Source organism: Indicator indicator, chromosome 1 (assembly GCF_027791375.1).
Source record: "Indicator indicator isolate 239-I01 chromosome 1, UM_Iind_1.1, whole genome shotgun sequence".
In the NCBI taxonomy this organism is placed as follows: Eukaryota; Metazoa; Chordata; class Aves; order Piciformes; family Indicatoridae; genus Indicator; species Indicator indicator.
Genome location: NC_072010.1, coordinates 6394372 through 6422297, shown reverse-complemented (window position 1 = coordinate 6422297; position 27926 = coordinate 6394372). Strand labels below are relative to the sequence as shown.

General features: G+C 43.6%; 1 protein-coding gene across 2 annotated transcripts; it reads right to left on the bottom strand.

Annotated features, from left to right (window-relative positions):
* Positions 1–2173: 2173 nt before the first annotated feature.
* On the bottom strand, positions 2174–12234 carry HIKESHI (heat shock protein nuclear import factor hikeshi). Of its 2 annotated transcripts, none has more exons than XM_054384315.1 (5): positions 12155–12234; positions 11142–11379; positions 7351–7502; positions 5140–5258; positions 2174–2533 (listed from the first exon to the last, which is right to left on the bottom strand). In XM_054384315.1, the coding sequence occupies exons 1-5, from the start codon at positions 12182–12184 to the stop codon at positions 2479–2481; spliced, it is 594 nt and encodes a 197-aa protein (XP_054240290.1). In that variant the 5' UTR covers positions 12185–12234; the 3' UTR covers positions 2174–2478. The 2 variants fall into 2 exon arrangements, with proteins under 2 accessions (XP_054240290.1, XP_054240297.1); XM_054384322.1 differs by having other exon boundaries at positions 5140–5198.
* Between the last annotated feature and the right edge of the window lie 15692 nt (positions 12235–27926).

Below are 27926 nucleotides of genomic sequence, written 5' to 3'. Positions count from 1 at the left end.
ATAGATCTATAGAGCTCCTGTATTACTGTACAAGAACATACAAGCCAAGACATGCCAGGGGACATCAGTTCAACAGGCCTTTGAGATTCAGTCTGAAATCCTGGAAGCAGCGTGACTTACATTGCTAAGAACTTCATTCCAAATTTCCTGTTGCATCTAGGCTAAGAAGAAATTTTTCATACAACTTCATCTTGGCTTTCTTTTGCCTGCTGAAAAGGACACTCATGTCCGGGGAAACAAAAATGAATATTCAGCCTGCTTGAGATGCAGCGAGAGAGGTACCACAGGGTCTCATTTACACAGTTCTCCACAGTGCCACAGGGCTTTGATATCTCCAAGGCTGTGGTGACACAGTCCACTGGGACAACTGGTGTAGAATCTATTAAGTAACATGAGAGACACATGGCAGAAACTCTAATTACAGTCAAGTTTGAGCAGCCTTTGGGCAATGCCTTGCTACGGCATGCTTGAGCGCCACAATAAGGTCATCATAAGTGTCCACTCTGTGCAGGCACAGAGGACTTGAGAAGCTTCATGTACCCTGCAAACATTTACAAGATGCAGAAGAGAACTCCTGAGAATTTCTTGGACCATTCCAAAATTCCACCTTTTGTGACCAGTGGCCATTCCTAGACAGCGTTATTAGACACCCCATGTCTGTTTCAATGAGAAACAAACTTTTAATCTGTATTCTTACTGGGAATAATTCTTCTAGCACAGCCAAGGCAGTGGCAATAGGGGTCTCTGGGCAAACAATTTTCTTTACCATATGCAGCTCTTCTGTAAGAACAGCAAATGTCCCCAGCCCAACTATTCTGACACCTTAAGGAGTGGAAGAAAGAACATGGACAAGGATTTGACATAAAAGTCATGCAAACACCCTTTAGCTAGAGGAGGTCATAGGTTTCTGACAATTGTGATATGTTGGGTGGTCCTTCCGCTCTGGTAGTGTGGTGGGTAGTGAGGTGGATTGTGAACTGGTTGAAAGAAGTCAGAGAGTTGTGGCCAACAAGACTGAGTCCAGCTGGAGGCCTCTATCTAGTGGAGTCCCTCAGGGGTCAGTACTGGGACTAGTACTATTCAATATATTCATCCATGATGTGGATGAGGGAACAGAGCGCACTGCCAGCAGGGTTGCTGATGACACCAAATTGGGTGGAGTGGCTGTCACACCAGAGGGTTGTGCTGCCATTCAGGGACTTAGGCTGAGGAGTTGGGCAGGGAGAAATTGAATGAAATTCAACAAGGGCAAGTGTAGAGTCTTGCACCTGGAAAAGAACAACCCCATGGATCAGTATAGGTTGGGGACTGACCTGTTGGAGAGCAGTGAAGGGGAAAAGGACCTGGGGGTCCTAGTGGATGGGGTTGACCTCGAGCCAGCGATGTGCTCTTGTGGCCAAGAAGGCCAGTGCCATTCTGGGGTGGATTAGAAGTGGTGTGGTTAGCAGGTCAAGAGAGATTCTCCCTCCCCTCTACTCTGCCCTGGTGAGGCCACATTTGGAATATTGTCTCTGGTTCTGGGCCCCTCAGTTCAAGAACAGGGACCTGCTTGAGAAAGTCCAACACAAAGCCACAAAAATTAAGGGAGTGGAACATCTTCCTTATGAGGAGAGACTGAGGAATCTGGGGCTCTTTAGTTTGGAGGAGGCTGAGGGGTGACCTCATAAACATTTATAAGTATGTAAAGGGTGAGTGCCAAGAGGATGGAGCCAGGCTCTTTTTGGTGACAAGGGGCAATGGGTGGAAGGTGAGGCATAGGAAGTTCCATGAAACAAAACATTTTTCACTGTGAGGGTGATGGAACACTCGAACCAGCTGCCCAGGGGGGTTGTGGAGTCTCCCTCTCTGGAGATACTCAAAACCTGCCTGGATGCATTCCTGTGTGATCTGGTATAGGTGATCCTGCTCTGGCAGCAGGGTTGGACTAGATGATCTTTCAAGGTCCCGTCCAACTCCTAACATTCTGTGATTCCGTGATCTTTTAAATATAACTAGAGCTGGACTCAATTTTTTCCGTACACTTCCTAGTTTTTCAGTTTGGGGCACACTTGTAGATTACATTCGGAAGGAACCAGCTGCCTGACCACCCCTTCAGAATGAGGTAAAGAAGGTACATTTATTTTGTTTACAACATGCCAAAACATCACACCAGTGTGAAACAGTGCTACGATTTTTTATCCTGAAACTTCTACTTTAAATGCAATTTCAAAAGAGTATTTCTCACATGCACATGGAACACTGATTTCTTCTTGCAGCCAAGTACTTGAATTGCAGAGCAAATGCATAGGCAAGTAGTTTTCACAGGTTTTAATTTTAAATAATTTTCAAGAGTAATACAAAAGGTACAAGTTTGTCTATTCAGACTAATCGTTTCTGTTGCTTTTTTTTCCGCTCCCCCTCAAATTCTTCATTGGAGACACTTGCTGCATCTTTCAGGTAACACTCTTTTGATTGCACTTCAGATGGCACAATTCAAGCTTATGTTTTCCAGAACAGAGGATTCTGTGTCAGACGTCTCTGGAAGTTCTCATACCTAGAATAAAAAAAAAAAAACAAACAAAAACAACCAAACCCCAAAAGCTGATGTAAAGGACATGGCTTTAAAAATTATACAAATAATTTAGTCTATGCATAGAACACAGTGAATTATATCTACTCCATGCCATTAAACAAGTAAATCCAAAATCCTCCTTTTTAATTCCACATCACAAATATTCACAGTGAGACTTGTGTGTTTCACCAACACTATGTACTTAATTAAAGCTGTATCCGAGAGGATATTCATTCAAGCTTAGTAAAATTGTAAGTGAATTAGAAGTGGCTATTTTGTGCCTAACATTTTTGGGGTTAGTTGAATGCAAGTTCAGGTAGGTAGGAGTTTAAATGAGGCTGCCCATCTCACAGAAGAAATCCCAGCCATACCAAGTTATGAAAACCTCATACCAGTTAGGGATGTACAAGGTAACACCACTGCTTCTGAATCCAGCTCAGCTGTCTCTGTACTACTCCCTTCAGCAGGGCTCTGGGGTGCACAGAGCCAGCTTAGTAGTTCTCAGTTCACAGGACAGTGGAGCTGTCACTTGAGCAAGCAAGCTTGACAGACACCAGCAAGCTTGTGCAGAGACCACAGCCTCCAACTCAGGATCACTTCCTAGCAGGCCACATGTAACTTGTGGACAGGTATGGAAGAGGGCACTGCAGACAATTTCATGCTTAAGGTCACACATTGATTTGTCCTGCAGTTCCAATGGAAACCTTGAGAGGAAGCAGCCCCCATTATTTTTCCACTCTGAACAAATAACTCCAACTTCAACATTTATTTAAATACCATTTTAGTAAAATCTAATGAGGAAAAATAATCGATGAGGGCAATCTTTTTAGCAGGGCCTGTTGCAACAGGACAAAGGGGAATGGTTTTAAACCAAAAGAGAGGAGATTCAGACTAGATACAAGGAAGATTCTTTTCTTACAGCAAGAGTAGTGAAACACTGGCATGGCTGCCAAGAGATGGCAGAAGCCCCATCCCTGGAAGCATTCAAAGTTAGGTTGGTCAGGACTCTGAGCAACCTGATCTCCTTAAAGATGTAGGGGTGATGACTGCAGGAGTGTTGGACTAGAAGAGCTTTAAAAGTCCCTTCAAGCCTATAGCAGTCTGATTCTATGAAGTCTCTAACATGCAATGGAATCAAGTATGCACACATGTTGTCTAATAGAAACAAGCACACCACAGGCTGAAAAAAAAAAAAAACAGAATTCATTATTGACCTGCAGTGAAAAAAGGGGAAAGTAAACAATCTCTGTACCTTTCTAAATAAATAAACGTCGAGCTACAAAAGCCTAAAGCTTCCTGTCAATTCCCACAAACCCAAACTGTAAAGTATCAGAAGATACTGGCAAGGAAACAAAATATAAAAAGCTCTTCCTTCATGTCATAGTTCTTAACCCAACTGAAATGCAAGGAGAGACTCTAAAAGGTTTTAAACCCACTCAGATTAGAGAAAGTCTTATTTATGAGTGAATTTCTTAGCCAACCTATTGAATTTCCATTGCAGCCAGCCAGTTGCATAGACACAAGATACTCTACCCTTTACAAGCTATAATCAAATTCATTATAATGCCTCAGAAACATATGAAACAGAGCCAAAAGATTTTTTCCCATGGCTGCAATCACCTTAACAGATTTCTATACACAAATGTGTTCAGTTTACTTGAATTGTGCCTCACTTCACTACATTGATTTGAAAAGGTGCCAAAAGCAAATTCAGCATCATCCAGGCAGTGGCCAGCCATCACCCTGCTGCTTTTGTCTGTCTTCCCTTTGGTTCCTTTCCTCAGAGACCCTACCCACATGTGGTCATGGAGTGAGCAGGGTTACCTTGATCTGCATTATGCTACACATCCAAACAAAATGCACTGCTGAAGTTAACTTCTTGCATATTCATGAAATCAGTACTAAGAGTAAAACTGTGTTCAGGGAGTCCAGAATACTGGTTTAATAAAGGGACTGGGTAGAGGCTAAAGAGGGTTGAACTGATAAAATTGTAGGGAAGACTTTTTCAGACATCTTAAAGGACTGCCTGACAGTTCACAACTTATCTCCAGACTACATGGGTTATCCCCATAGACTTCTTAAACCAGTCCCTGGAAAACAACTCTCAGAAACACAATTGTTGCTTGCACTCAAGGGTCTTGGTGACAGAACAAGGTCATCTAGGAACAGGATTTCTCCACCCCCTCTCATTCTTAAGCAATGTGCTGGAACTATGCCTAGGCAGAGAACAAGTATCACAAATAAGCACAAACTGACGAAATACCAGTTTCTTCTGTGTCCCCATTCCTCCCGAGCATTTGCATGATCACCAGTGTAGTGCAAATCCACTTATGTTATCTGTGGAAGCAAAAAAAAAAAAACACCCCAAAAACCACCATAGGCTTTTCAGCGTTTTTCTAACAAAAATCTGATATGAAGATGATGACAAATAAAAATGGTGGCTAGAACTTCCCTATACTTGAGAAACAATCAAACATTTAAACCTTTTTGCATCACCTCAATGAAAAGCATCAATGCTTAGAAATCAGGTGGTTTAATGCCTAGAAAAAAAGAACACTTGTTAGCAGAGATCACTGTCATGCCATTACCATTTCAGAACTACATTTGCAGGAATGAAAGCTTCAGAAGGATTTGGGGTCATCTGTGCCTGAGTAACAGCAAATGATGAAGCAAAGTTGTAGAAGTTATCCAACATCTTCTGAGTGAACTAAAATAAATAAAAAAGGAGACATTTTAAGTAACTTCTCTTTTCAATCCGAATTTCTGTGAAAAAGGTTGACAGACACACAACTCCTATATGAAGTAAAACTAGCACTGTGGTCTAAAACAGAATAGGAAAGTGGATACAGTAGGTCCAGGGATACCCATTTTAAATCAATCAAAACATCCTCACTCTCAAATCTTGCCTTCAGATGCATCCAGAAATCATTTTCACACAATGATTTCTCTGTTCTTCCTCTGTTCTCTACTCCCTCAGAAGTTTTGTTCAACTATGACTTTATAAATTTTCTCTATAGGAGTAACTATTACTTGAACCTTTCACTCAGCTGTATTCCTTGAAAGCAGTGCACAATTTCAGTTAAGACTGTCTTTTTTTTTTTTAATAAAAAACCCTTCTAACTGGAAGTAACATTTGTAAAAAAGTTTTGCAGTCACGATGTATTTTTTTTAAATACTGTATCAGAAACCTTGCAAATGACCTCAAGTGGCACATTATTACCTCATGGCTTAACTGCTACAATAAAAACTGCTAGAAACAGAAACATTAGATGTCATTTGCCCCTGAGAATTCCAGGAAAGCTGAATTGACCATATTATAAAGTGGCCAAGGATGGTAACAACATCCCAGCCTGTATCAGGAATAGTGTAGCCAGCAGGAGTAGGAAAGTGATTGTGCCCCTGTGCTCAGCACTGGTGTGGCCACACCTCAAATACTGCATTCAGTTTTGGGCTCCTCACTACAAGAAGGACATTGAGGTGCTGGATAGTGTCCAGGCAAAGGCAACAAAGCTGATGAAGGGTCTGGAGAACAGGTCTCATGAGAAGCAGGTGAGGGAACAGGGATTATTTAGTCTGGAAGAGGCTGAGGGGAGACCTCATTGTTCTCTGCAACTACCTAGAAGGAGGTTGTAGTGAGGTGGAGGTTGGTCTCTTCTCCCTAGTATCAAGTGATAGGATGAACGGAAATGACATCAAATTGCACTGGGGAGGTGTAGATTGGATATTAGGAAGAGTTTTTTTACTGCAAAGGTGTTCAGGCATTAGAACAGACTGCCCAGGGAGGTGGAGTCATTGTCCCTGGAAGTGCTCAAAAAACTTGTAGACATGGCACGTCAGGACATAGTTTAATGGCCACGGTGGTGTTAGGGGTGTTAGGTCTACAGCTGGACTCATGACCTTAGAGATCATTTCCAACTGAAACAATTCTATGATTCTATAAGAAAACAGCTGTTGGTCAACTCCTAGTTACAGTAACTTTCTCCAAGAGACCTTCCCTTTCAGCAGCTATTAAGTGTATAATCTGCCAAAGGACATCAGCTACAGTAGCAGGATTACTGTTCAATTACCAATCTACCTCAACCAGCATCTGTAAGGAAAGCAGGCAGGAAAAATAAAACCCTTACCAAATGCTGAGATGTTAAAAGGTAACAACAGAGCTGTCAGTGTTAGGGAGATCAAGATTTGCCATGCTGATCTAGCTTGCCTTGAACTGCTGTTAGATGGCCAACTATACGCTACTGCTAGCTGAAGATTTCCAGAGGTTCAAACTAACAGACAGGCTGGGAAAAAGTGGCAAGTGTTGCAGCCCACAGCCAGATCCACAGGGAAATAAAGGGAAAAAAAAGTCTTTGGGAGAAGGCATGATTGTGCAGTTCTGCAGAACTACATGAGAAGTGTTTCTCAAGGGTCAGTGTATCTGTCGTCTGAGTAATTGTTGACCAACTCTGAAAGTCTATGAACAGTTGCAGCATCTATAAATCACTGTCTCTTCCACGCATGTAGTCATTGCTGCTCCTATAAGGAAGCATCATAAATATGATTACATCACAGTGGTATCAATGCCAGTCTACTGCCCTGATTCCACTGAGTGTGCAAAATCCAGTCCTTTGCAGGACACAGTTTCCCAGTGTAAGAAAAAGTAATTTCAAAATATCAAAGCATCCAGCAAAATGATTTGACAACAATTAGGGTGATTACAATCCTATAGCCACCCAGCGATTTTTTCCCCCTGAATTAGTTCACAGGCTTAAAGACTTTTGTAGCACAGAGAACTTCAGATAACAGAATGTCCAAGCTACCTCGGTGAATGAATCTACTGATGACACAGCAGCACTAGCAACAGGAGTCTGCTGGGCCAGGTTCTCCAGCAGTTCCACTGAGATTCCAATCTGGGCCACCGTTGGTGTCTGAGGGAGGTTCATGGCACCAAACGGATGTTGACTTCCCTTCCCTGAAAGCACCACAAATAGCAGATGTTAGATTTGGCACACATGTAAAGATTATTACTTAAATCACCATGTTTCTTCTGTAGGAGGTATTCCTCAACTCCCAGCAAGGATCACCCTAGCTCAGAAATACAGAAAAAGCAGCACACAGTCCAAGCACAGGCACAAGGACACACAAGCACAACAGATGAAACAGTGAACAGGTATTTAAAAAAAATTCTAAAAAAATAGAAAAACAGCTTTAAAGTTCCCTATGAAGTAAATTAATTCAACAGGAATTATGATCTGTGGATAAAAGACAGCAGAACCTACTCTACAGAAGGGAAGCTTTTAATTCACATTGCAAGTAGTGCAGATAAACAGGAAACGTTCAGCACTGCTGCACAGTTGTTTGATCCACTCATTCCAAGCCACGCTCTTGTGAACCTGCTTGTGCTATGGAAAATACCAAATGCTACTTTAACATCATTGACTTAAAGCTATCCCTGTGGAGGGCTGGGCAGCTCCACGTCTCATCTGAATTGCTCAAAAACCACCAGCAGCAGCGAAGGTCAAAATACAGCCATGGAACAAAAAGGCCTCTGACTTTGCAACCACAAAGAAAACAATGAATTGGGCAGAAAAGCGTCCCCAAATCATATACTACTCATACAGGCATCATCCCAGCCCTCTGCCATCACTTCTGTCCTGAGTATTAACCAGTACTTTGAGCCCCAGCTTCAGCTAGGGTCTCTGCAAACAATGACACCTGGAGTCACTTAAATCATGCACTCCTCTGTCAGTGTCCGTAAAGGAAAATACAGGGAAAAGGTCTGGGGACACCTGAATGCAAACACATTCTAATACTCCACCTAAGTTTGGGTGAACACAATAGACGCAAGTACATCTTAGCACAGCTACTTTCACTAGCACTCTCTGGCTTCTTACTAGCAGGAGGAAGCACAAGCTACTCAAGAGCTGTCCCACAGACCAGTCAACACTGTCCTGAGGTGTGAGAAAGCTTACCTGAAATCTAAAGCACCACCTGACTTAGCTCCACTGTTAAAAATTCACTGAGCAAGATAAACTTGAGAAGCTGAACTGAGACTCAAGACTGAAGATCTTAGAAACCTGACCATTATTCTGCAGAGACACAAAGCAATACCATAAAAAGCCAACATCCAAGCCACAAGGAAAGCTTTTCAACTGAAGCCAAGGGTCAGTCCTCGCTCCAGATCATACTACAATGCAGTGCTACAGTTACAAGTAGAGCACTCAAACTGCTACTTTAACACAAGGCCAAGAAGAGTTAATCTCATGAAGTGCTATTTAGAGGTGCTTTTGACAACTGCCCTTGCTGTGTGATCTCAGTATTTACTGTAGGTAGATGCTTACCTGATAAAGGTAAATTTTGTTAGCTATTAAAATCACACAAGTGCCATCAGACTTCTCCAGATCTGCAAGTATAGCCAAGTCAGTTACAATGACAAGTGCCAGCAACGGCATTCTTGTGAAGCTTGATTCTCTAGGCCCAAACAGCTTCCCTGCAGCACAATTTCAGTCTTTGAAACAGAAGGCCAGCAAAACATTCTATCCACATTTTCCAAGCCAACTTAAGCAAAAACCTGTGGCAAATGCCAGCAGAACCTATGTCTTGCCTTCCAACAGTGGTCAGGCTCTGGAAGGGCATCAGAAGCCCAAGCAAATAATTTGAACGCATGAGTCACACAATGAGAACTGACCATAATTCCTTCACAGCAATTACACTGGGAATGCCAATTATATTAATGAATACAGTTATCACAACTACTGCAGCTCCAACAGGCACTGAGGGCTCTTACTACAACATTTAATTACAGCTGAACCTTTATTAAACAAGCACAGAAATTGCATAATTCCAGGAGACCAACTCAGCCTCTTTCACAAAGGTATATTACTACTTTACTCCTCTTGACACTGAAGAGGCCAATCAGCTTTGTTAAAGCCAGAAATAGTCTATTTTGCCTTGACTACAGGCTGTTGAACATTTCACCTGTAATCAAAACTCCAGAAGTGGGAAGAGCAAGAGGCTGAAACAATGCACATTGACTGTCATCCCACTGGAGAGTGGGAAAATGACCAGAAAAATGCAAACACAGTACCACCATTATTCAACTTTTAGCATGAAATATAAATACCAATTTTGTAAGGGGATTGAGGGGTGTGTGTAAGTTAAGTCTGTTTTCAACAAACATGAAGATGGATTTGAGATGACTGAAAATAATGCAGATTTAATGCTTATTACAAAGCAAAGTCACCATCTTCCATGACCATTAACCCTCAAAAAGAAACATGTTAATAATGCTGGCTACTTCAGGCTTTTGGTTCCTAGAGTTTTAATGAATATCAGCAGATGCAAGACTTCAGTGACTGCATCAAGGGGTCAAAACAACAAAAAACCTAAAAGCCACACATGCACTTATATTTCTAGACTCAAAGTATAGCTTTAAAGAATAGTAAAATTATCCAGAGAATGAAAGAAAAGTCCCTTGGAAATTATGCTTAATCATGCAAGAAAAATATCTGAAAATGTGTCTTCCTACAGAGCTGTCAGACAGCATAAGCAGTACAGGAATTTTTTCAAGCACAAAAAACATAGTGCAACAGCCAGCAATACACTTTACATTTTCACTAGCAACAACTGTGGAATATACAAAAACATACCCCACCAAAACCTGTCCTGTAGCTGTTCTCTTTTCTGAAGAAAGACCAAGTTTTTGAGGGACATATATGATCAGCATTCATTTTGCTCTCCACCTTGAGATCCCCTATCTCACGCCACACTGCGACTCAGGGGTCATTCAAAATAAGGTGTGCCATGTTATGAATTAGCACATTTTAGCACAGCAATCTCAATGCTTACCAAAAGAGAGATTCGGGTTAAGACAGAAACCTACAGAGGGTGTGTATTACTTTATCAGCATAATACTTTAAGCTGACATACCCATTCCTTGAGTGAAGAGCAAGTGTGCCACTGGGATGTTTCATTTTTATAATATGCAGGGCAGAACTCCAAGATATTTAGGAAAATACACCCACACCTACTTCAGGTAGCACCATCACTCTAGCTCCCAAATGAGTCAGATTTCTCCAACTTCAGTCTATTTAAAAAAATACTAACAGGTTTGGAAACCTGCTCTGCAATGAAGACTCCCTCTACTGGGCAGTTATGCAAAGGCACCTGAGCAGGAAGCAGCCAGCTGTCCAAATCACTGCGTTACAGAACCTCTCTGTGCTACAAAGCACAGAATTGTTAGAGCGGAAGCTGAAAGAAAACGCTGCAGGCATGTCTAGACAAAAGCCTGAAAACCATGCTATGGAAGTTACAGGGCTATTCATCCTCAGGATCTCTGCGCAGAAACACTGGAACACATGCCAAGCCTGCTCAAGGGAATTTCCAGACTGACAGTACAAGAGAAGAGGAGTGAGAAATTTCACTATGAACACTGACATACAGACAGATGTCAACGAAGGTGACAGACTGCATTTAGTATAGCATCTGCTCATGACTATCTGAAAACACATAGTGGTCTGCCTTTTTGTTGAAAACCACCTTTAAACATTTCTCTCTTTATGTGTGCAGGAATACATCTGTTTCACTGCCTGCTATATTTCACTATTCTTACCAGATTTCAGACCAGAAATTTTGAAGATGGCACTTGGCTTCTCATTAGTGACAAACCCCAGCAGCTGCCACACTGCCATCCCGCTCTGGTCTGGATAACAGAAATAGACAGATCCTCCCATTCCTTCTGGAAATGGTATGGTTCCTAGCATGAAGACCACTACATGATTGATGTTTTCATAGTCCGGCAAATCAAATACAAACTTGTCTTCAGCCACTTGTTGGGGAGCTGCTTGTACCTAAAGAGAACAGAATTCTAATTAGTATTACTGTTTTTCATCTTTTACAGTAACTGAATTTCCTTTCACAGAAATACACCTAAAGTGGAACACAACAAAAAGTGAGGAACGCACTAACCTGAACAGCGAATAACCAGATAAAAGTAAAACACAGCAGAAAAAACAACTGCAAAAAAATATGACTAAAAACGCACGACAGTCTTGTTCTACCTGCACTGAACATATATCCCACCCGGGACTACAGGATCAGGATACCTTTGCTCCCCATGTGCGTAGGAGGAAAATAGGGTGCAGAAGAGGTTGCCAAGTCTATAAGCAGTGGCTGTTGACCACCTGGCTGGCACAACCCCAGGATCATGGACACCTGTTCACACAGGAAATACAATAGACCTTGAGACAGGCAATTAGAAGGACGGCTAAATGCCAGAGGAAAAGATACCCTCCTCTTTACCCGAGATGCCGCATCCTTGCAGCCAAGGCACAATCTAGGCTTAAAAAGCTTCTTTTAAGCTCGCAGCTTGTCTCTGAGAAGCCCGAGCTCGGGGGATGGCCAGTGCCTCCCAGGAACGAGGCTCTACAATGCAGCTGCCTCTGGGGATGAGAGGCACCAGCCAGCCGAGGTGTCAGGCAGACGGCGAGGTCCCCCCAATCTGGGGCCAGCCCCGGGCTGAGCCCGGCGAAGCGAGGAACAATCCCCGCCGGGCGCCCCTGCGGCAGCTCCACCCCAGGCCCCGAGCGGGTTGAGGGCCCCGCCCGCGGCCCGGGCAGCGCTCACCAGCCTGCCCGCCACCAGGCAGCCGAACATGACGGCAGCTGCCGAACCCCCTCAGACGCTTCACTGTTCCGGAGCCTCCATGAGCACCGTCTGTCGGAAGTCAACGCGCCACCACCGACCCCGGAGCCGACGCGTCACTTCCGGAGCGCGGCCGCGGCGCAGGGAGAGGCAGGCGGAGGCCACTTCCTTGGCGCAACTCTCGTGGTGCAAGGCGGCCGGACGGGACATGCTGGCTGCGTTACGGCACTGAGCCAGCTCCGTGCGCGGGAAAGGGAGAGCTTCAAGCAGTCTGGGGGTCACCAACTCTGGCAGCCCTTGCGGGGTTTGGTGGGATAAAACAGGACTGACTTGTGCTGAATGCTGAAGGGCACGGGAGACGGTATCATAGAATTGCTTCGGTTGGGAAAGACCACTAAGATCATTAAGTCCAACTGTCAATATAGCACCACCATGGCCATAAAACCATGTCTGGAAGTGCCATATCTGCGTCTTTCTTGAACGCCTCCTGGCACAGTGGCTACACCACCTTCTTGGGCAGCCTGTTCCAATGCGTGACCACCCTTTCAGTAAAGAAACTCTTCCTAATATCCAGTCTAAACCTTTCCTGTAACAGTTTCAGGCTATTTCCTGTTGTTCTATCACTTGATACTCTAGGGAGAAGAGACCAGCTCCCACCTCACTACAACCTCCCATCAGGTAGTTGTAGAGCACAATGAGGTCTCCCCTCAGTCTCTTACAGACTAAACCTCTATTCCCTCAGCTACTCCTCATGTTGTGTGTTTTGTTGTAGCAAGGTGGGGGGCAATCTCTGAAGTCATGAACAAGGAAAATGGCCTCAGGTCTTGCCAGGGTTTAGTTTGGATATTTGGAAAATTTTATTCACAGAAATGGTTGTCAGTGATTGGAACAGGCTGCTCAGGGAAGTGGTGGAGTCACCATCTTTGGAGGTATTAAAATGGCATGTATATGTGGCACTTTGGGACACGATTTAGTGTTGGGCTTAGCAGTGTTAGCTTAACGGTTGGACCTGATGGTCATGAAGGGCTTTTCCAACCTAAACAATTCTACATTTCTATGATAAACCAGCAGGAGAAAAAAAAGGAAAAAATAAAAGGTCTTTTCCACAGTTTGAAAGAGTTGGTGGACAAGGAGAGGCAGCATTTTGTTTTCGTTCATGTAGTGAAGGAATTACAGAATCATTAAGGTTGAAAAGGATTGCTAAGATCATCAAGTCCAGTCGTCAACCTGGTGCTACCATGACCACTAAACCATGTCCCAAAGTGCTATGTTTGAACATTGTAAGAGGTGGTGACTCCACCACCTCCCTACGCAGCTTGCTCCAATGCCTGATCATTCTTTCACTAAAGAAATTTTTCCTAATATCCAAGCTAAACCTTCCTTAGTGCAGCTTGAGGCCATTACCTCTCAACCTATCACTTGTTACTAGGGAAAAGAGGCCAATACCTACCATGCTACAACCTCCATTCAGGTAGCTGTAGAGAGCAATAAGGTCTCCCTTCTGCCTTTTCTTCTCCTCAGCTGCTCTTCATGAGATGTTTTCCAGATCCTTCACCAGCTTTGTTGCCCTTCTGTGGATATGCTGCAGTGCCTCAATGTCTCTTGTACCGTGGCACCCAAACCTCAGTATTCATGATGCAACCTCATCAGTGCCAGGGGCAGGATTGCTTGCCTACTGCTGCTGGAAACACTGTTCCTGATACAAACCAGTATACTGTTGGCTTCTTGGCGACCTGGGCATGTTGCTGGCTCATGTTCAGATAGCTCATGTCCATCAGCATTCCCAGGTCCTTTTCTGCCAGGCAGCTTTCCAGTCCCTGTGTTCCAAGACTGTAGCGTTGCATGGAATTGTGACCGAAGTGCAGGATCCATCAGTTGGCCTTGTTAAATCTCCTACAATTGTCCTTGGCCCAGCTGATCTAGGTCCCTCTACAGAGCCTTCTTATCCTCAAGCAGATCAGCACTCCCCCTCAATTTAGTGTGAGGTGACAGGTAAGTACATTGCAATAGTCTCAAAACCAAGTTAGGTAGCTCCTCAAAAGGCCTGAAAAAGAGCAGTTGCACCAAGGGTGCAAATCACTGAGCTCTGGGGCTCGATACTCCTTTGATTATTTGATGCACAAAAAAATAAGCTTCTTTGCAAACAATGATTGTAGCTGAAACTCATTCTAGACATAAAGTTATGGCTGCAAATTGCCCCATTTAGATCACCAGGGCATGAATGTCACTACTCTCTGGTACTGCATCTAATTTTTGCCTAAAATAAGGCAAGGTGAGCTTAAGAAGTAGACAATTCCTATGGTGCCAGTAATTCTGCTTTTCATAGAACCACAGAATCTTAGAATCCCCTGAGTTGAGAGGTGCAACCCCGCTGCAGTAAACAGGGACATCCCCAACTAGATTTGGTTGCTCAGAGCCCCATCAAACCTGACCTTGAATGTCTTCAGTGATGGGGCCTCCACCACCTTCTTGGGCAACCTGTGCCAGTGTTCTGCCACCCTCATGGTAAAGAGCTTCTTCCTGATGTACAGTGTAAATCTACCCTTTTCTAGTTTAAACCTATTGCCCTTTGTCCTAGCACTATCAGCCCTTGTAAAAAGGCTCTCCTCAGCCTTCTTGTAGGCCCACTTCAGGTACTGTAAGGCTGTTATGAGGTCTCCTCAGAGCCTTCTCTTCTCTAGGATTAACAGCCCCAATTCTCTCAGCCTGTCCCCACAGTAGGGGTGCTCCGTCCCTCTGATAATTTTTGTGGCTCCCCTCTAGACGTGCTATATCAGGTCCATGTCCTTCTTGTGTTGTGGTTCCCAGAGCTGGACACAGTACTCCAGGTGAGGTCTCACCAGAGCAGAGCAGAGTGGCAGAATCGCCTCTCTAGATCTGCTGGCCACGCTTCTTTTGATGCAGCCCAGGATGCAACTGGCCTTCTGGGCTGCAAGTGCACGTTGCTAGCTCATGTCCACCTGTTTGTCCACCAGTATCCCCCAAGTCCTTTCCACAGGGCTGCTCTCTATCACATCATCCCCCAGCCTGTATTGACAATGAGGATTGTTACGATTTTCATAAGCATTGCCCAGTAAATGAAAATGAAGTTGAGCCTGACAGGTTACTATCTTCCTTCTTGGGCAAGTGTGTTGTAAATATATTTTTGTGGCCTTTCTTTGTCTTAAGTATCACATAAGGAGCAGCCTTGCTTAAGCTGAGTGTCCTGGGGGAACTGTTGAAAGGAAGATAGTGCAATTGGGTGCCACCCTTTGTACTTTGTTTTCCTCTGTAATTTTGGAACAAGGGGCATAGGAAGAAAGTGAGAGAGAAAGCAGGAGGACAGCTGATTTCTTGAGGCCCCTAGACTGTCCTTTGCAGATATATTTGAGGTGAAAACGGACCATACTCTTCTGCAGTATCATTGTGTGCACAGGTGGGTGAGGGACCTGTGCTTTTGAAGTGCTCAGGTGTGGTTGACAGCCATGGGAGAGCTGTAACTTGGCAGAACATATTTCATGTGTGTGCCAATCATCTGGATTCCCATCAGAGTTCATACAACAGACTCTGCTCTGCAGGGGACTTGTGCAGTGCCACTGGGCTGGGAGTCTGGTGGGCTTACAGCTGAATTTCATGTCTTACTTTCACAAAAAGAAAATACTTGCAATACAGCTCAGTGTTCAGTCTTGAATAATAATGTTAACCTCTTTCTAAACTTTGTTCTATTTCATTGTATGAGATTTTAGTCACATACTTAAAAAATAAACCATTCCCATCACCAAATACTGGATTCACCCAATTGTTGTCTAGGGCAGGAGATGTGGTAGGAGTGGTTTCCTTGTCCCTTTTTAATGTTTTCACCCACTTTGGCCTCATTTGGAGAAGTTAATTATAGATTTGCCATAAGTTCTCTCAAAATGTCTGAGGTCAAAAGATGCCTTTTGGGGCAAGAGGAGTCTAGTGCTCAAGGGGCAGACTTAGGGGCCAGCATTGCACAGTGCATGAGCTGAGCCCCAGCCAAGAGACATCAGGTTTTGGTTCTCCTTGGCACATCAGCCTCCTTGGGGCTTTCCAAAACAGCCAGTTCAAGGCAAAGACTGACCTGAGCTCTTGACCAGTGCTGCTGGCACAAAAGATTGCAGCCCTTCTCTGCCCCATGGGTGAAGGTGACAGCGGATTTGTCTGTAACCCAGCAGCACCTTTTACTACCCAGCCCTATTAATCTGTCTGCCAGTTATTGTGAGGTCCCAGGTGCTGGCTGCTGCTCTTAAAGCTGCTTTTCTCTTGAGCTGCTTTGCAGTGTGAAACAAGAACAAAGGGAGGCAGTGAAATAGCACTTGATGGTGGTTCTGTCAGGTGCAGAGAAGAGTATGACTAACATGGGAGGCATTGGTATGAGGAAGCTCATGTTTCCAGCACTCAGGAAGTTTGCCCCTGATGGTAAAGCCTTCAAGATGTTATTTTTCTGGTGCTCGTAGAGACTGTTACCTATAGTGGCTTTGGGGGCTGGGGTGTGTGAATGGAAGTGCAGAGATGGTGGCTGCAATGAGGGATGTGACTGATTTCACTTGTCAGTGTCTTACTCTGCTTTTTGAGGGATTCTTTTCTGTCTGTTCTTTTCATTCTGACTGACAGCAGGGTATATCCCAGGATATGGTGCCTCTGAGGCTTCATAAGGTCTTTCATGAAAGCTGCAGAGGGAATGAGGTGCCCTTCATACATACTGATGGTGTCTTCCTGTTTGCAGCCTGTGGCTTAAGGCTGTGAAAGACACCTCTGAGGGACCTATAAAGCCCTCACAGAAGAAGCAGAGAGATTTTCAGGAAAACGCTGAAAGAAAAGGTAATATCAGAGAGCTTTATGAATTGCCTTTTCTTCTTACTAGGTGCTTAACACCAAGTTTAAAGGCCCCTGTGTGGCATTATACAGATGAAGTGAATCTTCCTACCAGGAAAGATTTTCTAGGGCCTAGTGTCTTCTGCAAACTGTTCTTTCCTTTTCTAAGTTGGTTTGTGCACCAGGGAGTAAACATCTAGGATGATCCTTCAGGCTGCTGAATACCAAGTTCTGCCTCAAACTGCTGCTAGTGGTGGTGCTTCTGTCTCTTACGGGGCACACTTTTCTTCTGATGAGGAACATCATCTGGAGATTATTGTAGAAAAGGCTTCTTATCTGTCCAAAACAGAACTTCAGTTTTCAAGTTGGGAATCCCAGCCTTCAATCTTATTTGGCTATGAACTTTCCCAGAAGAATATTTATGGTTTCAATGTGTCAGAAATAGGAATAGGGACCTATGTGTCAGACATAGGACGGGACTAATACTGAGATCTTGGATGGTGAAATAACACTGATTATTCAAAAGAGACTTTACTAGGTCTCTGGCATCTCTCAAACAACTTTTCACAATAGGAACAAGATAAAACAGGACAAAAATTACTTGCAGGTGGAATAATGACTGAATGAAGTGTTGGACAAGTTTCAGTATAAAAAGGACCCAAGAGTAGGACAGATGGGGTATTAATGGTCTTAGTTAGTTGTTTTTATGACCTGACTGAACATCTGCATGTCATTTTCAAGTGAATCCTCACCAAGGCACTGTTTAAGAGAGGTGTCGCTTAATTTTCACAAGGTTTCTTCCAGCTCTTGCAGTTGATTTGAGGTAAGGACCAAGGGAAATCAAGTGAAGAGAGTCCTCAGGTGAGTCTTCCAAGGAAATGGTGGAGTGTAACACTGTGCCTTTGTACTTGTGTGAGAGAAATGGTTGCTTTGGACAGGCAGATGTTCTTTGGCAGAAGGCTCCAGGTGGGCTGTGCAGAAGATGGATATACTCTATTTAAATCCCTTTCAGTGGTATTTTTTTGTGCTTACAACTCCACCTAAATGCATTAATATACCTTTTTTTTCATATGTTTATTATAAAGATTTCCCCTCTCCTACAAACCACTTACTTTCTGTGATTCTTCCTTCCACGCTGCTTTTTGGTGAGAGAACTTTTGCAGCATCCCTGATGGGACATCCTGTTCCTGTGGTCGTTGGGCACTGAAAAATACATAGAAAAGTTACAGGCAGCTGATGGCTACACGCCTCTGTACAGCTTCTCAAAGCAAGGAAAACAGTTGTGGTGCCTGCTTAGGCAAAGGTTTCAGCTCCTAGGCCATTTAGCTGCAAATGTTGGCTTGAATTTAAGAGGCTTGTATCACGTTGCTTCATCTGAAGCAAACTCAAGAATGTATGGGTTGAAATCAGTGTGTGGTATTTCTCTGCATTTTTTGTTTTCTTCCTTCACACCCCAAAACTTGACATCTTCCTTTTAAATTCTGGGGTGCATTAGAAGGGGTGCAGCTAGTAGGTTCAGAGAGGTTCTCCTCCCCCTCTATTCTGTCCTGGTTAGGCCACATCTGCAACATCGTGTCCAGTTCTGGGCCCCTCAGTTCAAGAAGGACAGGGAACTACTTGAAAGAATCCGGTGCAGAGCCACAAAGATGATTAAGGGAGTGGAACATCTCCCTTACAAGGAAAGGCTGAGGAAGCTGGGTCTCTAGCATTTGCAATGCTGTAATAATAGGAGCAGTAACATGCCTTGCTTCTATTTGACACTGCTGACTGACTGAACTTTTTGCATAGGCATTTATTCTGTAAGATTTCCATGGTAATTGTGTTTAAATAAAACAAATTTCAAAATTTCAATTGCTATCCACCTTCTGTTGACAGGAAATAAAATACTAAGTGAGCAAAGTGTGAGCTTTGGAGGGGTGAGAAAGGACAGCCCAAGACACAATGACTTTGCTTGTAGGGTGGTTCTTTCACAGATTAGTGCAGTAATTGTTCAGCCACACCCATGTTCTTTTCACAGGATCACAGGATGCTAGGGGTTGGAAGGGACCTCCGGAGATCATCTAGTCCAACCCCCCTGCCAGAGCAGGACCATAGAATCTAGCACAGGTCACACAGGAATGCATCCAGATGGGTCTTGAAAGTCTCCAGCGAAGGAGACTCCACCTCTCTGGGGAGCCCACATCACTCTGTGAACCTCACCATGAAGAAGTTCCTCCTCATGTTGAGGTGGAACTCCTGTGCTGTAGTTTATATCCATTGCCCCTTGTCCTATCACAGGGTGCAACTGGTTGAGGGAAGCTCCTATACTTCATTGCTCATACTCTCCTTGGTATCAGAGCACAGACTGTGCTAGACTGAAACAAATCATTCCTCAGTTTGTCTGGGACTGCTGTTTTGCACTTTCTGTAGAAGTCATTCTTTTCAATCTTGTTCTGCTGTTTCTTCTGGTGTTTCCATAGGTATTTTCATTCGTGCTGCAATCTTAACCATACTTGCTCTAGTATTTCTGTAATAAACCTCTATAAAACTTTCTGCTTTTTACTGTCCCAGTGTGCTTCTCTGGGCTCTGAAGTCTGTGATTAGACCCGTCCCTGTTGGGGTCCTTCCTGCAGCCAGGCTCAGTTGTGGTGGAGAGTTTCTGCTGTTGGGCAGGGTCCTCAGACATTCCACTACAGCCTTGCTGGGCCCAGGGCGCTGCACCTAGAGGCCACTTACTGGGGAAGCTCCCACGGCTGCTCTTGTGGCCCATTGTGCAGTAGTAGAATTGTCAGCAAAGGATGGCATTGCCTCTTAAAATGCTAAAACCTTAGCAAATACACCTGGTGCCTGCTACCAGGTGGAGCAAGCAACCTGTGCCTTGCAATGTGTTTGTGTGGGAATTAATGAGAGCAAGACCTCTTAAAATCCTGGTGCTAGTCCACTGTTGTTTGTATGGGTGAAATGGAAGAAGAATTTCTGTCTGATTCACCTCTTGGATTCAGTAATAAGCCCAGGTGTGAGAAGTGCTGAGGCAGTAGAGCAGAACTGCCCTAGTCCCAGTGCTCATTTTGGATGTGAACCTTTGTAAGCACTTGGCATGTGCTTTTCCAGCTGGCTTTGATGAACTGGAATGAAATAAAGTATTTTAAAGCCTGAGATGTTGCAAATTAGTGGAGGGTGGCCAAGCTCTGCAGTGCAGTCACTGAGGCACAACAAGAAATCTGCTAATTAGGCAAGAGTTCATCTCACATTGCTGATTTGCTACAGACCTCTGAGAGTACACCATGTCTAAAAGCCACTTTGGCAACCCCATCCTTCAGGCCTGATCTCAGCAGGGCTTTCATGCAATCTTACTAAAGCTTAAGTTTCTGGGGTGTTTTGGTTTTTTTGTTGGCCTTAAATTTTTTAAAAATAAATTATTTTAAACCTAATTCCTTAACATTTGCCTAAAACTTGATGAGCTTTCTGAGCAAGGACAGCAGCAGAGCTATTGCTGCTCCCTGCCAAAAGCTAATCTCAGCCTGGCTGTAGTATTGTGCTAGAATATACTCATGACATTTTGATCTCCACTTGAGCCTCGACTAAGATCCATGACTTAGTGCCATCTAGGAAAAGGTCATATGGAGCAGGCATGTGCAATGTGACAATATTCCCCATTCAATATTAACAGCAGCACAGCACAGGAAACATGTAGAGGACATCTGAGAAGAAGGTAGCTGTTCCTGGATGAGGCAAAGGCATGAATAAGAGGAAGAAACCCCAGGGAAGTTGATTCCAGACTGATACAAAACTTGACCCATACAATGGTGAGTGGTGTACCAGAATATGTACTGGGTACCGGAATATGTGCTGGGATCCCACTTGAGCACACAGACCAGCAGCATCTACTGGTACCTGAATATGGGTGCTGTCAGATATGGATGCTGGATGGGAAAGAGCTGAGAAAAGTACCTTTTTTCCTGGATGAAGAGTCATTTTCTTGTGCTTTGAGGTTGGCCTTTTCAAATTAGTCTCAATTGGAAAAGCAACAACAGCTTGTAAAAGACTGGTGTGGTTTTTTTTCTTTTTTTCTTTTTTTGTAATGGGCACAATCTTGAACATAGGAAGTTCCATCTAAAGATGAGGAGGAACTTCTTTACATTGAGGATTATGGAGCACTGGAACAGGCAGCCCAGAGTGGTGGTGGAGTGTCTGTCTCAGGAGTCATTCAAAGCCCGCCTGGACACTGTCCTGTGTAACCTGATTTAGGTGAACCTGCTCTGGTGCTGGGGTTGGACTAGATGGTCTCCAGAGGTCCCTTCCAACTTCTATCATTCTGTGATTCCTCCTTCTCCAAATACCTTTTCCTTTAGTTTTGCCTGTGTATTTTTCTGCTCTCTGTTTCCTCCTTCTCTAAATACATTTTGATTTGCCAGTGTATTTTTCTGCTCTCTGTCCAGGCCATTCATAAGTTCATGAACTTAAGTCACATCCCTTTTCACTGACGTTTTCCAGCCTGAAGAGTCTTAGCCTATATAGTCATTTATGGTGCAGAAGTTGTTCCATATTTTTGATTGTTCTTGTCCTTTCTTCATCATGAGGAAGTTGGAGCTTTGCATCTGCTTTTTTAGGGACAGAGTTTTCCACTGCTTTGCTGCTCTACAAGTGAGGAAGGATCTGGAGAGAATTTCCTCTTTATAGTTCACTGTTTCAGGCAGCTGCAACTACCAGACCATGGATCTCATGTATCTAGTCTGAGCAAGCTGCCCGTGGCCCATTTCTCCCAGATTCACCGCAGGGGAGCAGTCAGCCTTGCAGCCAATTCTAGCTGCTAACAGTCAGACAGGCACCTGCTAGACCTGCCCATGGGTGTGTTTCTCCCGTTTCAGGAAGGTGGTAAAGCTCTCTTAGATGTCTACATGAGATCAGATGGTATTGAAGAATGGACTATTGACCTGTACCCCGAACTTAACAGGTCTGGGTCATTTCAAGAATTGATTCCTCTATGTAGCTGATGTATCTCCAAGCTTCTTGAGAGCTTGGATGAGATTGTGTAGTGACGGCCTGGTATCAGCAGGTAATAGGGCTGAGGGCACGTGGGGTAATAGAAATATGTGATAGGAAGGATGCAGTTGTGAACAGTGAAGAAGGAGCTGCCTCATGGGACAGAGGAGTAGCAAGGCTAAGTGGAGCATGCAGGAACGTGATGTTGAGTGTTTTGTGGTCAGTGATTCTAAGGTCATTTCAGAAAGAGATTTTAATTGTTTTTCTTCTGGGCAGTGGCCTGCATTTGTTGTGTTGTTGCTTTGCTCAGTGTTATTAACCAAGTGGTGTTAATCTTCACCTCTTAGGAGCCAGTGAACAGCTTGTTTATATAAACAGTGACCAGGAAAAAATACCAGATAAATCTTCAGAGGTTGAATATTTACTTGGAGACTGGAAGAAGAGCTGAAGCATCCAATTTAGCTGCAGACCAGCGATGCTCTTTTGGGGCTGTTCAAATAACTGTATGAAGCAATCAAAATCCAGAAATAGTGAACACATGCATAATGTGAAAGTTTCAGAAAGAATATTTCAGTTGTTGACAAGACACAGGTAAAAAACATATAGCTCAAGTTAAAACAAAGCAAAATAAAAAACAAAAGGATGACCTGTTCTTTCAGAAACCCTAAGTCCCTTTATAGGAGGGACTTGCAACTTGATAGAGGTAGCCTTGAGTCAGAAATGATGCCAAGAAAATCAGATCACCTGCATCTATGTACCTGCTCAGGAGAAATCTAGATGACACCACAGATTCCATCTGAACTGGTCTCACCAGATACTGCAGATGTTTCTCTGTAGCTGCCTCTAGGTTGTGCTGACCAAGCCAAGAAGAGAGTGCCAAAGCCTTTTCACCTAACTTAACGACCTAAAGGAAGCACATAAATTTAAACAATGTTTTCTTTCTTTTATTTTTTTCCTAGATAGCGGCTCCCCTGAGATAGAAATTTTACGCTGGAAGAGCATCTTAGTTGCAAGTAACTACAGAAGACATTTCAGTGGTACAGCCTTCTAACTGAGGAGCCCAAATTACCTGGAATTTAAGTGTGACAAATCCAATAATTTCTGCAGATTTCAGTGGTGGTCTTGAGATGTGATCTCAACACAAGAGGGGAGAGAAGGAATGGTGAGACTGGGGGAAACCAGAAGAGCTTCAGGTTGCAGAAGGGGCAGTTAGGAAGGAGAATATAGTTTATTTTTTAGTAGTGCCCTTTTTTTTTTTTTAATTAGGTTTCAGAAAGTTTTAAGATGTTTTGGAAAGAGATGATCTGACTGGTCTTAGAGTGGTTAAAAAATGTCTGGCATACTGCTTCTGTATGATCTTTTATTTTCCAGAGACAAATTGGTGCCTGCACTGTGAATTCTATTTCACTTATGAACAGCCTTGAAGCCTTTGTTGATATCTGACAGCACCTTACTATGGTTCAGTGAAAGATTTAGCAATGACAGAACAGATAACTGAAGGAGAATATAGGAGACTGTGTCATTTCTCTTTGTTCCTCAGGTGAATTTTTGGGCCCCTTGTTCCTTGGAGGCCTCATGCATCCCTGATGCCTTTGAGATCACAGTATATCAGAGGTTGGAAGGGACCTCAAGAGATCATCAGGTCCAACCCCCCTGCCAGAGCAGGATCACTTAGGGTAGTCTGCACAGGAACGCATCCAGGTGGGTTTTGAATGTCTCCTGAGAAGGAGACTCCACAACATCCCTGGGGAGCCTGTTCCAGTGCTCTGTTACCCTCACTGTAAAGAAGTTTCTCCTCATGTTGAGGTGAAATCTTCTATGTTCAAGTTTGAACCCAGTGTTCCTTGTCTTATCACTGTGAACCACCAAAAAGAGCCTGGCCCCCTCCACTTGACACCCACCCCTCAGATATTGATAGACATTGATCAGATCCCCTCTCAGTCTTCTAAACAGCCCCAGGGCTCTTGGTCTCTCTTCATAGGGGAGATGCTCATGTCCCCTAAGCATCCTTATGGCTCTCTGTTGGATTCTCTCCAGCATGTCTATGTCGCTCTTGAACTTGGAGCCCAAAACTGGACACAGTATTCCAGGTGTGGTGTCACCAGGGCAGAGTAGAGAGGCAGAAGAACTTCCCTAGACCTGCTGGACACACCTTTCTTGATACATCCCAGGATCTCATTGGCTCTCTTGGCTACAAGAGCACATTGTTGTTTCATGGAGAACTTGCTGTCCACCAGCACTCCAAGGTCTTTCTCTGTGGAGCTGCTTTCCAACAGGGCAGCCCCTAACCTGTCCTGGTGCCTGTTGTTATTTCTCCCCAGATGTAGGACCTTGCACTTGTCCTTATGAGGTTTGCCTGCACCCAGCTCTCCAGCCTATTCAGGTCACGTTGGATTGCTGCACAGCCTGACAGGTGTCAGCCAACCCCCCCAGTTTTGTATCATCAGGAACTTGCTGAGGGTACTCTCAATGCCCTCATCCATGTCGTTGATAAAAGATATTGAACAAAACTGGACCCACTCCTGATCCCTGGAGGACATCACTTGCCACAGGCCTCCAAGTTGACTCTGTGCCACTGATGACAACTCTCTGAACTCTGTTATGGAGCCAGTTTGAGATCTTTGAATATTTGTGGGGAGAGGATTATTTTGGCTGTGAAGTCAAAAGTTTTAGGGCTGAGGCTGAATTTACATTTTTTAAGTGAATGGTGCTTTATGTCCAGCAGATGGTGGTAAAATACCAGGGTTTGGCCTGTGAAAAACCAACTGTATAGGAAGTTGAGACTGGCTCTTGTCAGGGGAAAAACTGCTTCATTCAGTTTAAACCATAATCGGAGTGAAACAGTATTAATGACAGGTAATTAAATGGCAACCAGTCAACTATCCGTTCAGGATCAAAATAGTAATACAGCAGATAAGCCATAGTGGTAGTCCCTAACAAAACATTGTGACACATACACAGATACCCATCCCCGCACACTGCCCAAGGTCTGGGTTACAAGTGAACCTGCCTTTTCTGGTTGTGCTGTTTCAGTGCTCAACTTTCCATCTGTGATTTGAATTTGAAATCAGCTTCACTGCAAAATATTTTTTTTTTTTTTGTAGATTGCCATGTAAGGATTTTTTGGAAGACAGATCTGTTGGGTTATGTAAAATCCTCTAAATTACGCAACCCCATCTGAGACCTCCACTGCCTGAGTGTCTCTCTAAGCACGGCTTTTCTTAAACACTTCAAACAGCCAAGTCTGGCTTCCCCGAAGTTATTAACATCACTTTAATTCTGTTTCATCTAACATTTCTCTGCCTGCTTCCTGGATACATGAATAAAAGGAAAGTAGCATATGACTGCTTAGGGAAAAAAATTGGATTGATTTGTAGCTTCAACAAGACTAATTCGCTTGACTTTTTTTGGTGTATGACAACCAAAGACATTATTCAAACATATTCTAGGCCCAGCTGTGCTAGCTCTACAGGTTTGTGTCTTACACCCAAATATAGATGTTCATCATTCTTCCTGTTAAAGCTTTTTTGCTTCTTCAGGTTGATTTCAGGTGTGTTCCCTAAACCATTTTGGGCAATATAAGCTAGATTCATTTAAACAGGTTCAATATTAGATCTCTGCTAACTGTCCACATTGTAAGTGAAACATGTCAGTGGGTAAAATGAACCCTGATAATGAACCCTGGACAATGCAACACTGGATCTTCAGGTGTTGTCTTGTCAATAATTGATCTACAGCACGTAGAAAGGCTCCTCACCCTTAGTTCTTGTTTGTACTGTCCTGTCATCTGCAGCTCACTAAATGCAGATACTTCTGATGAGGGCAAGGCCATGATGCTCTCCCAATCTTAGATGCCTGAGATTCTCAGGTATGTCAAAGATGGGCACAACGTGGTTCTTTTTTGGTGAAGAAAACTACTTCTCTAGGAGCAAGGATTTTCTACCTTGCATGCTGTTGGTGTTTCTATTTAATGGGCAGAACTGACCTGTCTTCTTACAGGTTTGAAAAGAATGGATAAAACCAGGATGACTGTGTCCATTACTGAGGCTGGGAGAAGGTGTGGGAACAAACCCTCAAGATCAGTTCATGCCCTACCTACTTGAATTTAAGGCATGAACTGATCTTGATGGTTTGTTCATAAGAATGTAGGTGGTTGGATTAGTGTGTTTTGGCCTTTTACAGCTTGACACTGAGGTATTGTAGCTGACCATTTCTGAACTCATTCTGCCCCAAGTGAGAAGGTAACATCCCTGTATTTCATTTGATGGCATGCAGTCAGGTAGATCATGACAGCTACAGCTCTCAGCTGATTCTTGCCGCTAGCTGGTTCACTGTTTATGGAATGGACTAAACCTTTCCACTGCTCAGTTAGTAGTTTACTGCTCTTAGAACTGTAGTATTTCTTCCTCATACCTGACTATTTTTTGCTTCCCCATCCACAATACAGAACCTCTCTGCATGGTTATTTGGCAGCTTTGCTGCCATCCCTTCTCATACTTCTGTCTTCACTCATGACTGGAGGCAGCTGCTTTCTTGGTGGAGCTAACCTGCACGTCTAGAAGCCAAGTTCTTTTTGTTCAGTTTCTTCTCAATAGATACAATAGGAGAGAGATAAGTGCAAGCTTAAGCGAAGGTGCACCTGGATTCAATCTCATTTTGCTCTTCATATGCATCAGAATACCTCCAGAAAGAGCAGGTGTAACTAAAAGAAGCTCTTAATCTCATTATCATGCTAGTAAATCAGTGCTGCTGAATACATGTACTGCTATCTTTGTAAGCACAAATGTGGGATGAGGGGCTGAATCCAAGGCCTTCATATATGAGGAGCTGGTGAGAAGCAACAGTACTAAAAACTTTAAGTGGGATTCCTCCATGTAGAAGAATCAACATCTGTGCTGCATCGTCTAAGCCATCTCAGACTGGGTTCATCCTTGGGTGGTTTGGGCTGTTTGATAAGATACAATGATAGGGAGGCAAAATCATTTGTGTAGTAGGGGTTCATAAAAAGTATTCAACCTGAAAGTACTTTTCTTAACAAAAGACCTTGGTTTTCTGGGGGGTAGTTACTTAAGGCTTTCCAGTGAAAATATGGAATACAACCTTTTAGGATTACAGGATTTGCCTGTTTAAAGACTTGATCCATAATAACTAGTCTCTGCCTGTCTGCTAACTAAAAATTAAAAACATAGTTAGCCTTGGCTTCCATGACAATCCTGAGACTTGCTGAACTTCAATTCCTGGTAAGTTCAAACTCTGTGATGGTACCCAGCAGCCTTTGGATGGCAGTCCAGAAAATTGGCAAGGGGAAAAAAAAAGTAATCCTTTTTCCTTTGGGAAACCTTACCTGCATTCCAGTAAGGCCAAGTTGTAAGTGACTACTTGCCAGGCAAATGGTGCACTAGCAACATGGACAGAGTAATGATTCCTTCCTACCCTGTGCTGGATAAAGGGCATAGGGTGGGAAGTATTACATCTCTCTAGATTTTAACTTCACTGAAATACAACAGTTTCCATCAGGTGAGGTTACTGTTCACATTTTCCCAAGCTTCCTTTAGAAAATTAGTGATTGTTCTTCTGGGGAGCTTTGTGATGAACAGTCTGCACTACCAGAGTGCTCATAAAGCAGTTTGGTTGGTATTTGTGTAGTGGACACAGAAAGAAGCAGCCTGAGTTCGGAATTGCTTTACGTTTTGCAGTCAAATTGTGTTTTGCAGCCATCTCTTGCACAAAGACACTTTCTGGTTCTTTTTTCTTGTATTCCAGCCAGTCCTGCTGAACAGTCTCTCAGAGAGCTTGCTATAACTTAGCTCTGTTTTAAACTCCTTTCAAACTGTGAGTCTGTATTTCAGACGCAAGTAGTATTATTTAAGCATTCACATGCATTGCTCCACTGGAAGAGATGGACAGTCCCATGGAGCCAGCATTTGTAAGTTCCCTTAGGAAGAAGTGATGCTTTTTCCCCTCATCTGACAAATCT

Bases quoted from the DNA above. Each gene is read 5' to 3' on its own strand.
- HIKESHI (XM_054384315.1), bottom strand. From the start codon at position 12,184: ATGTTCGGCTGCCTGGTGGCGGGCAGGCTG. The intron at 11,380-12,154 runs GTGAGCGCTGCC...TGTTCTCTTTAG, and splicing joins GCCTGGTGGCGGGCAGGCTG to GTACAAGCAGCTCCCCAACA. The intron at 7,503-11,141 runs GTAAGAATAGTG...TGGTGCTTTCAG, and splicing joins AATTTCTGGTCTGAAATCTG to GGAAGGGAAGTCAACATCCG.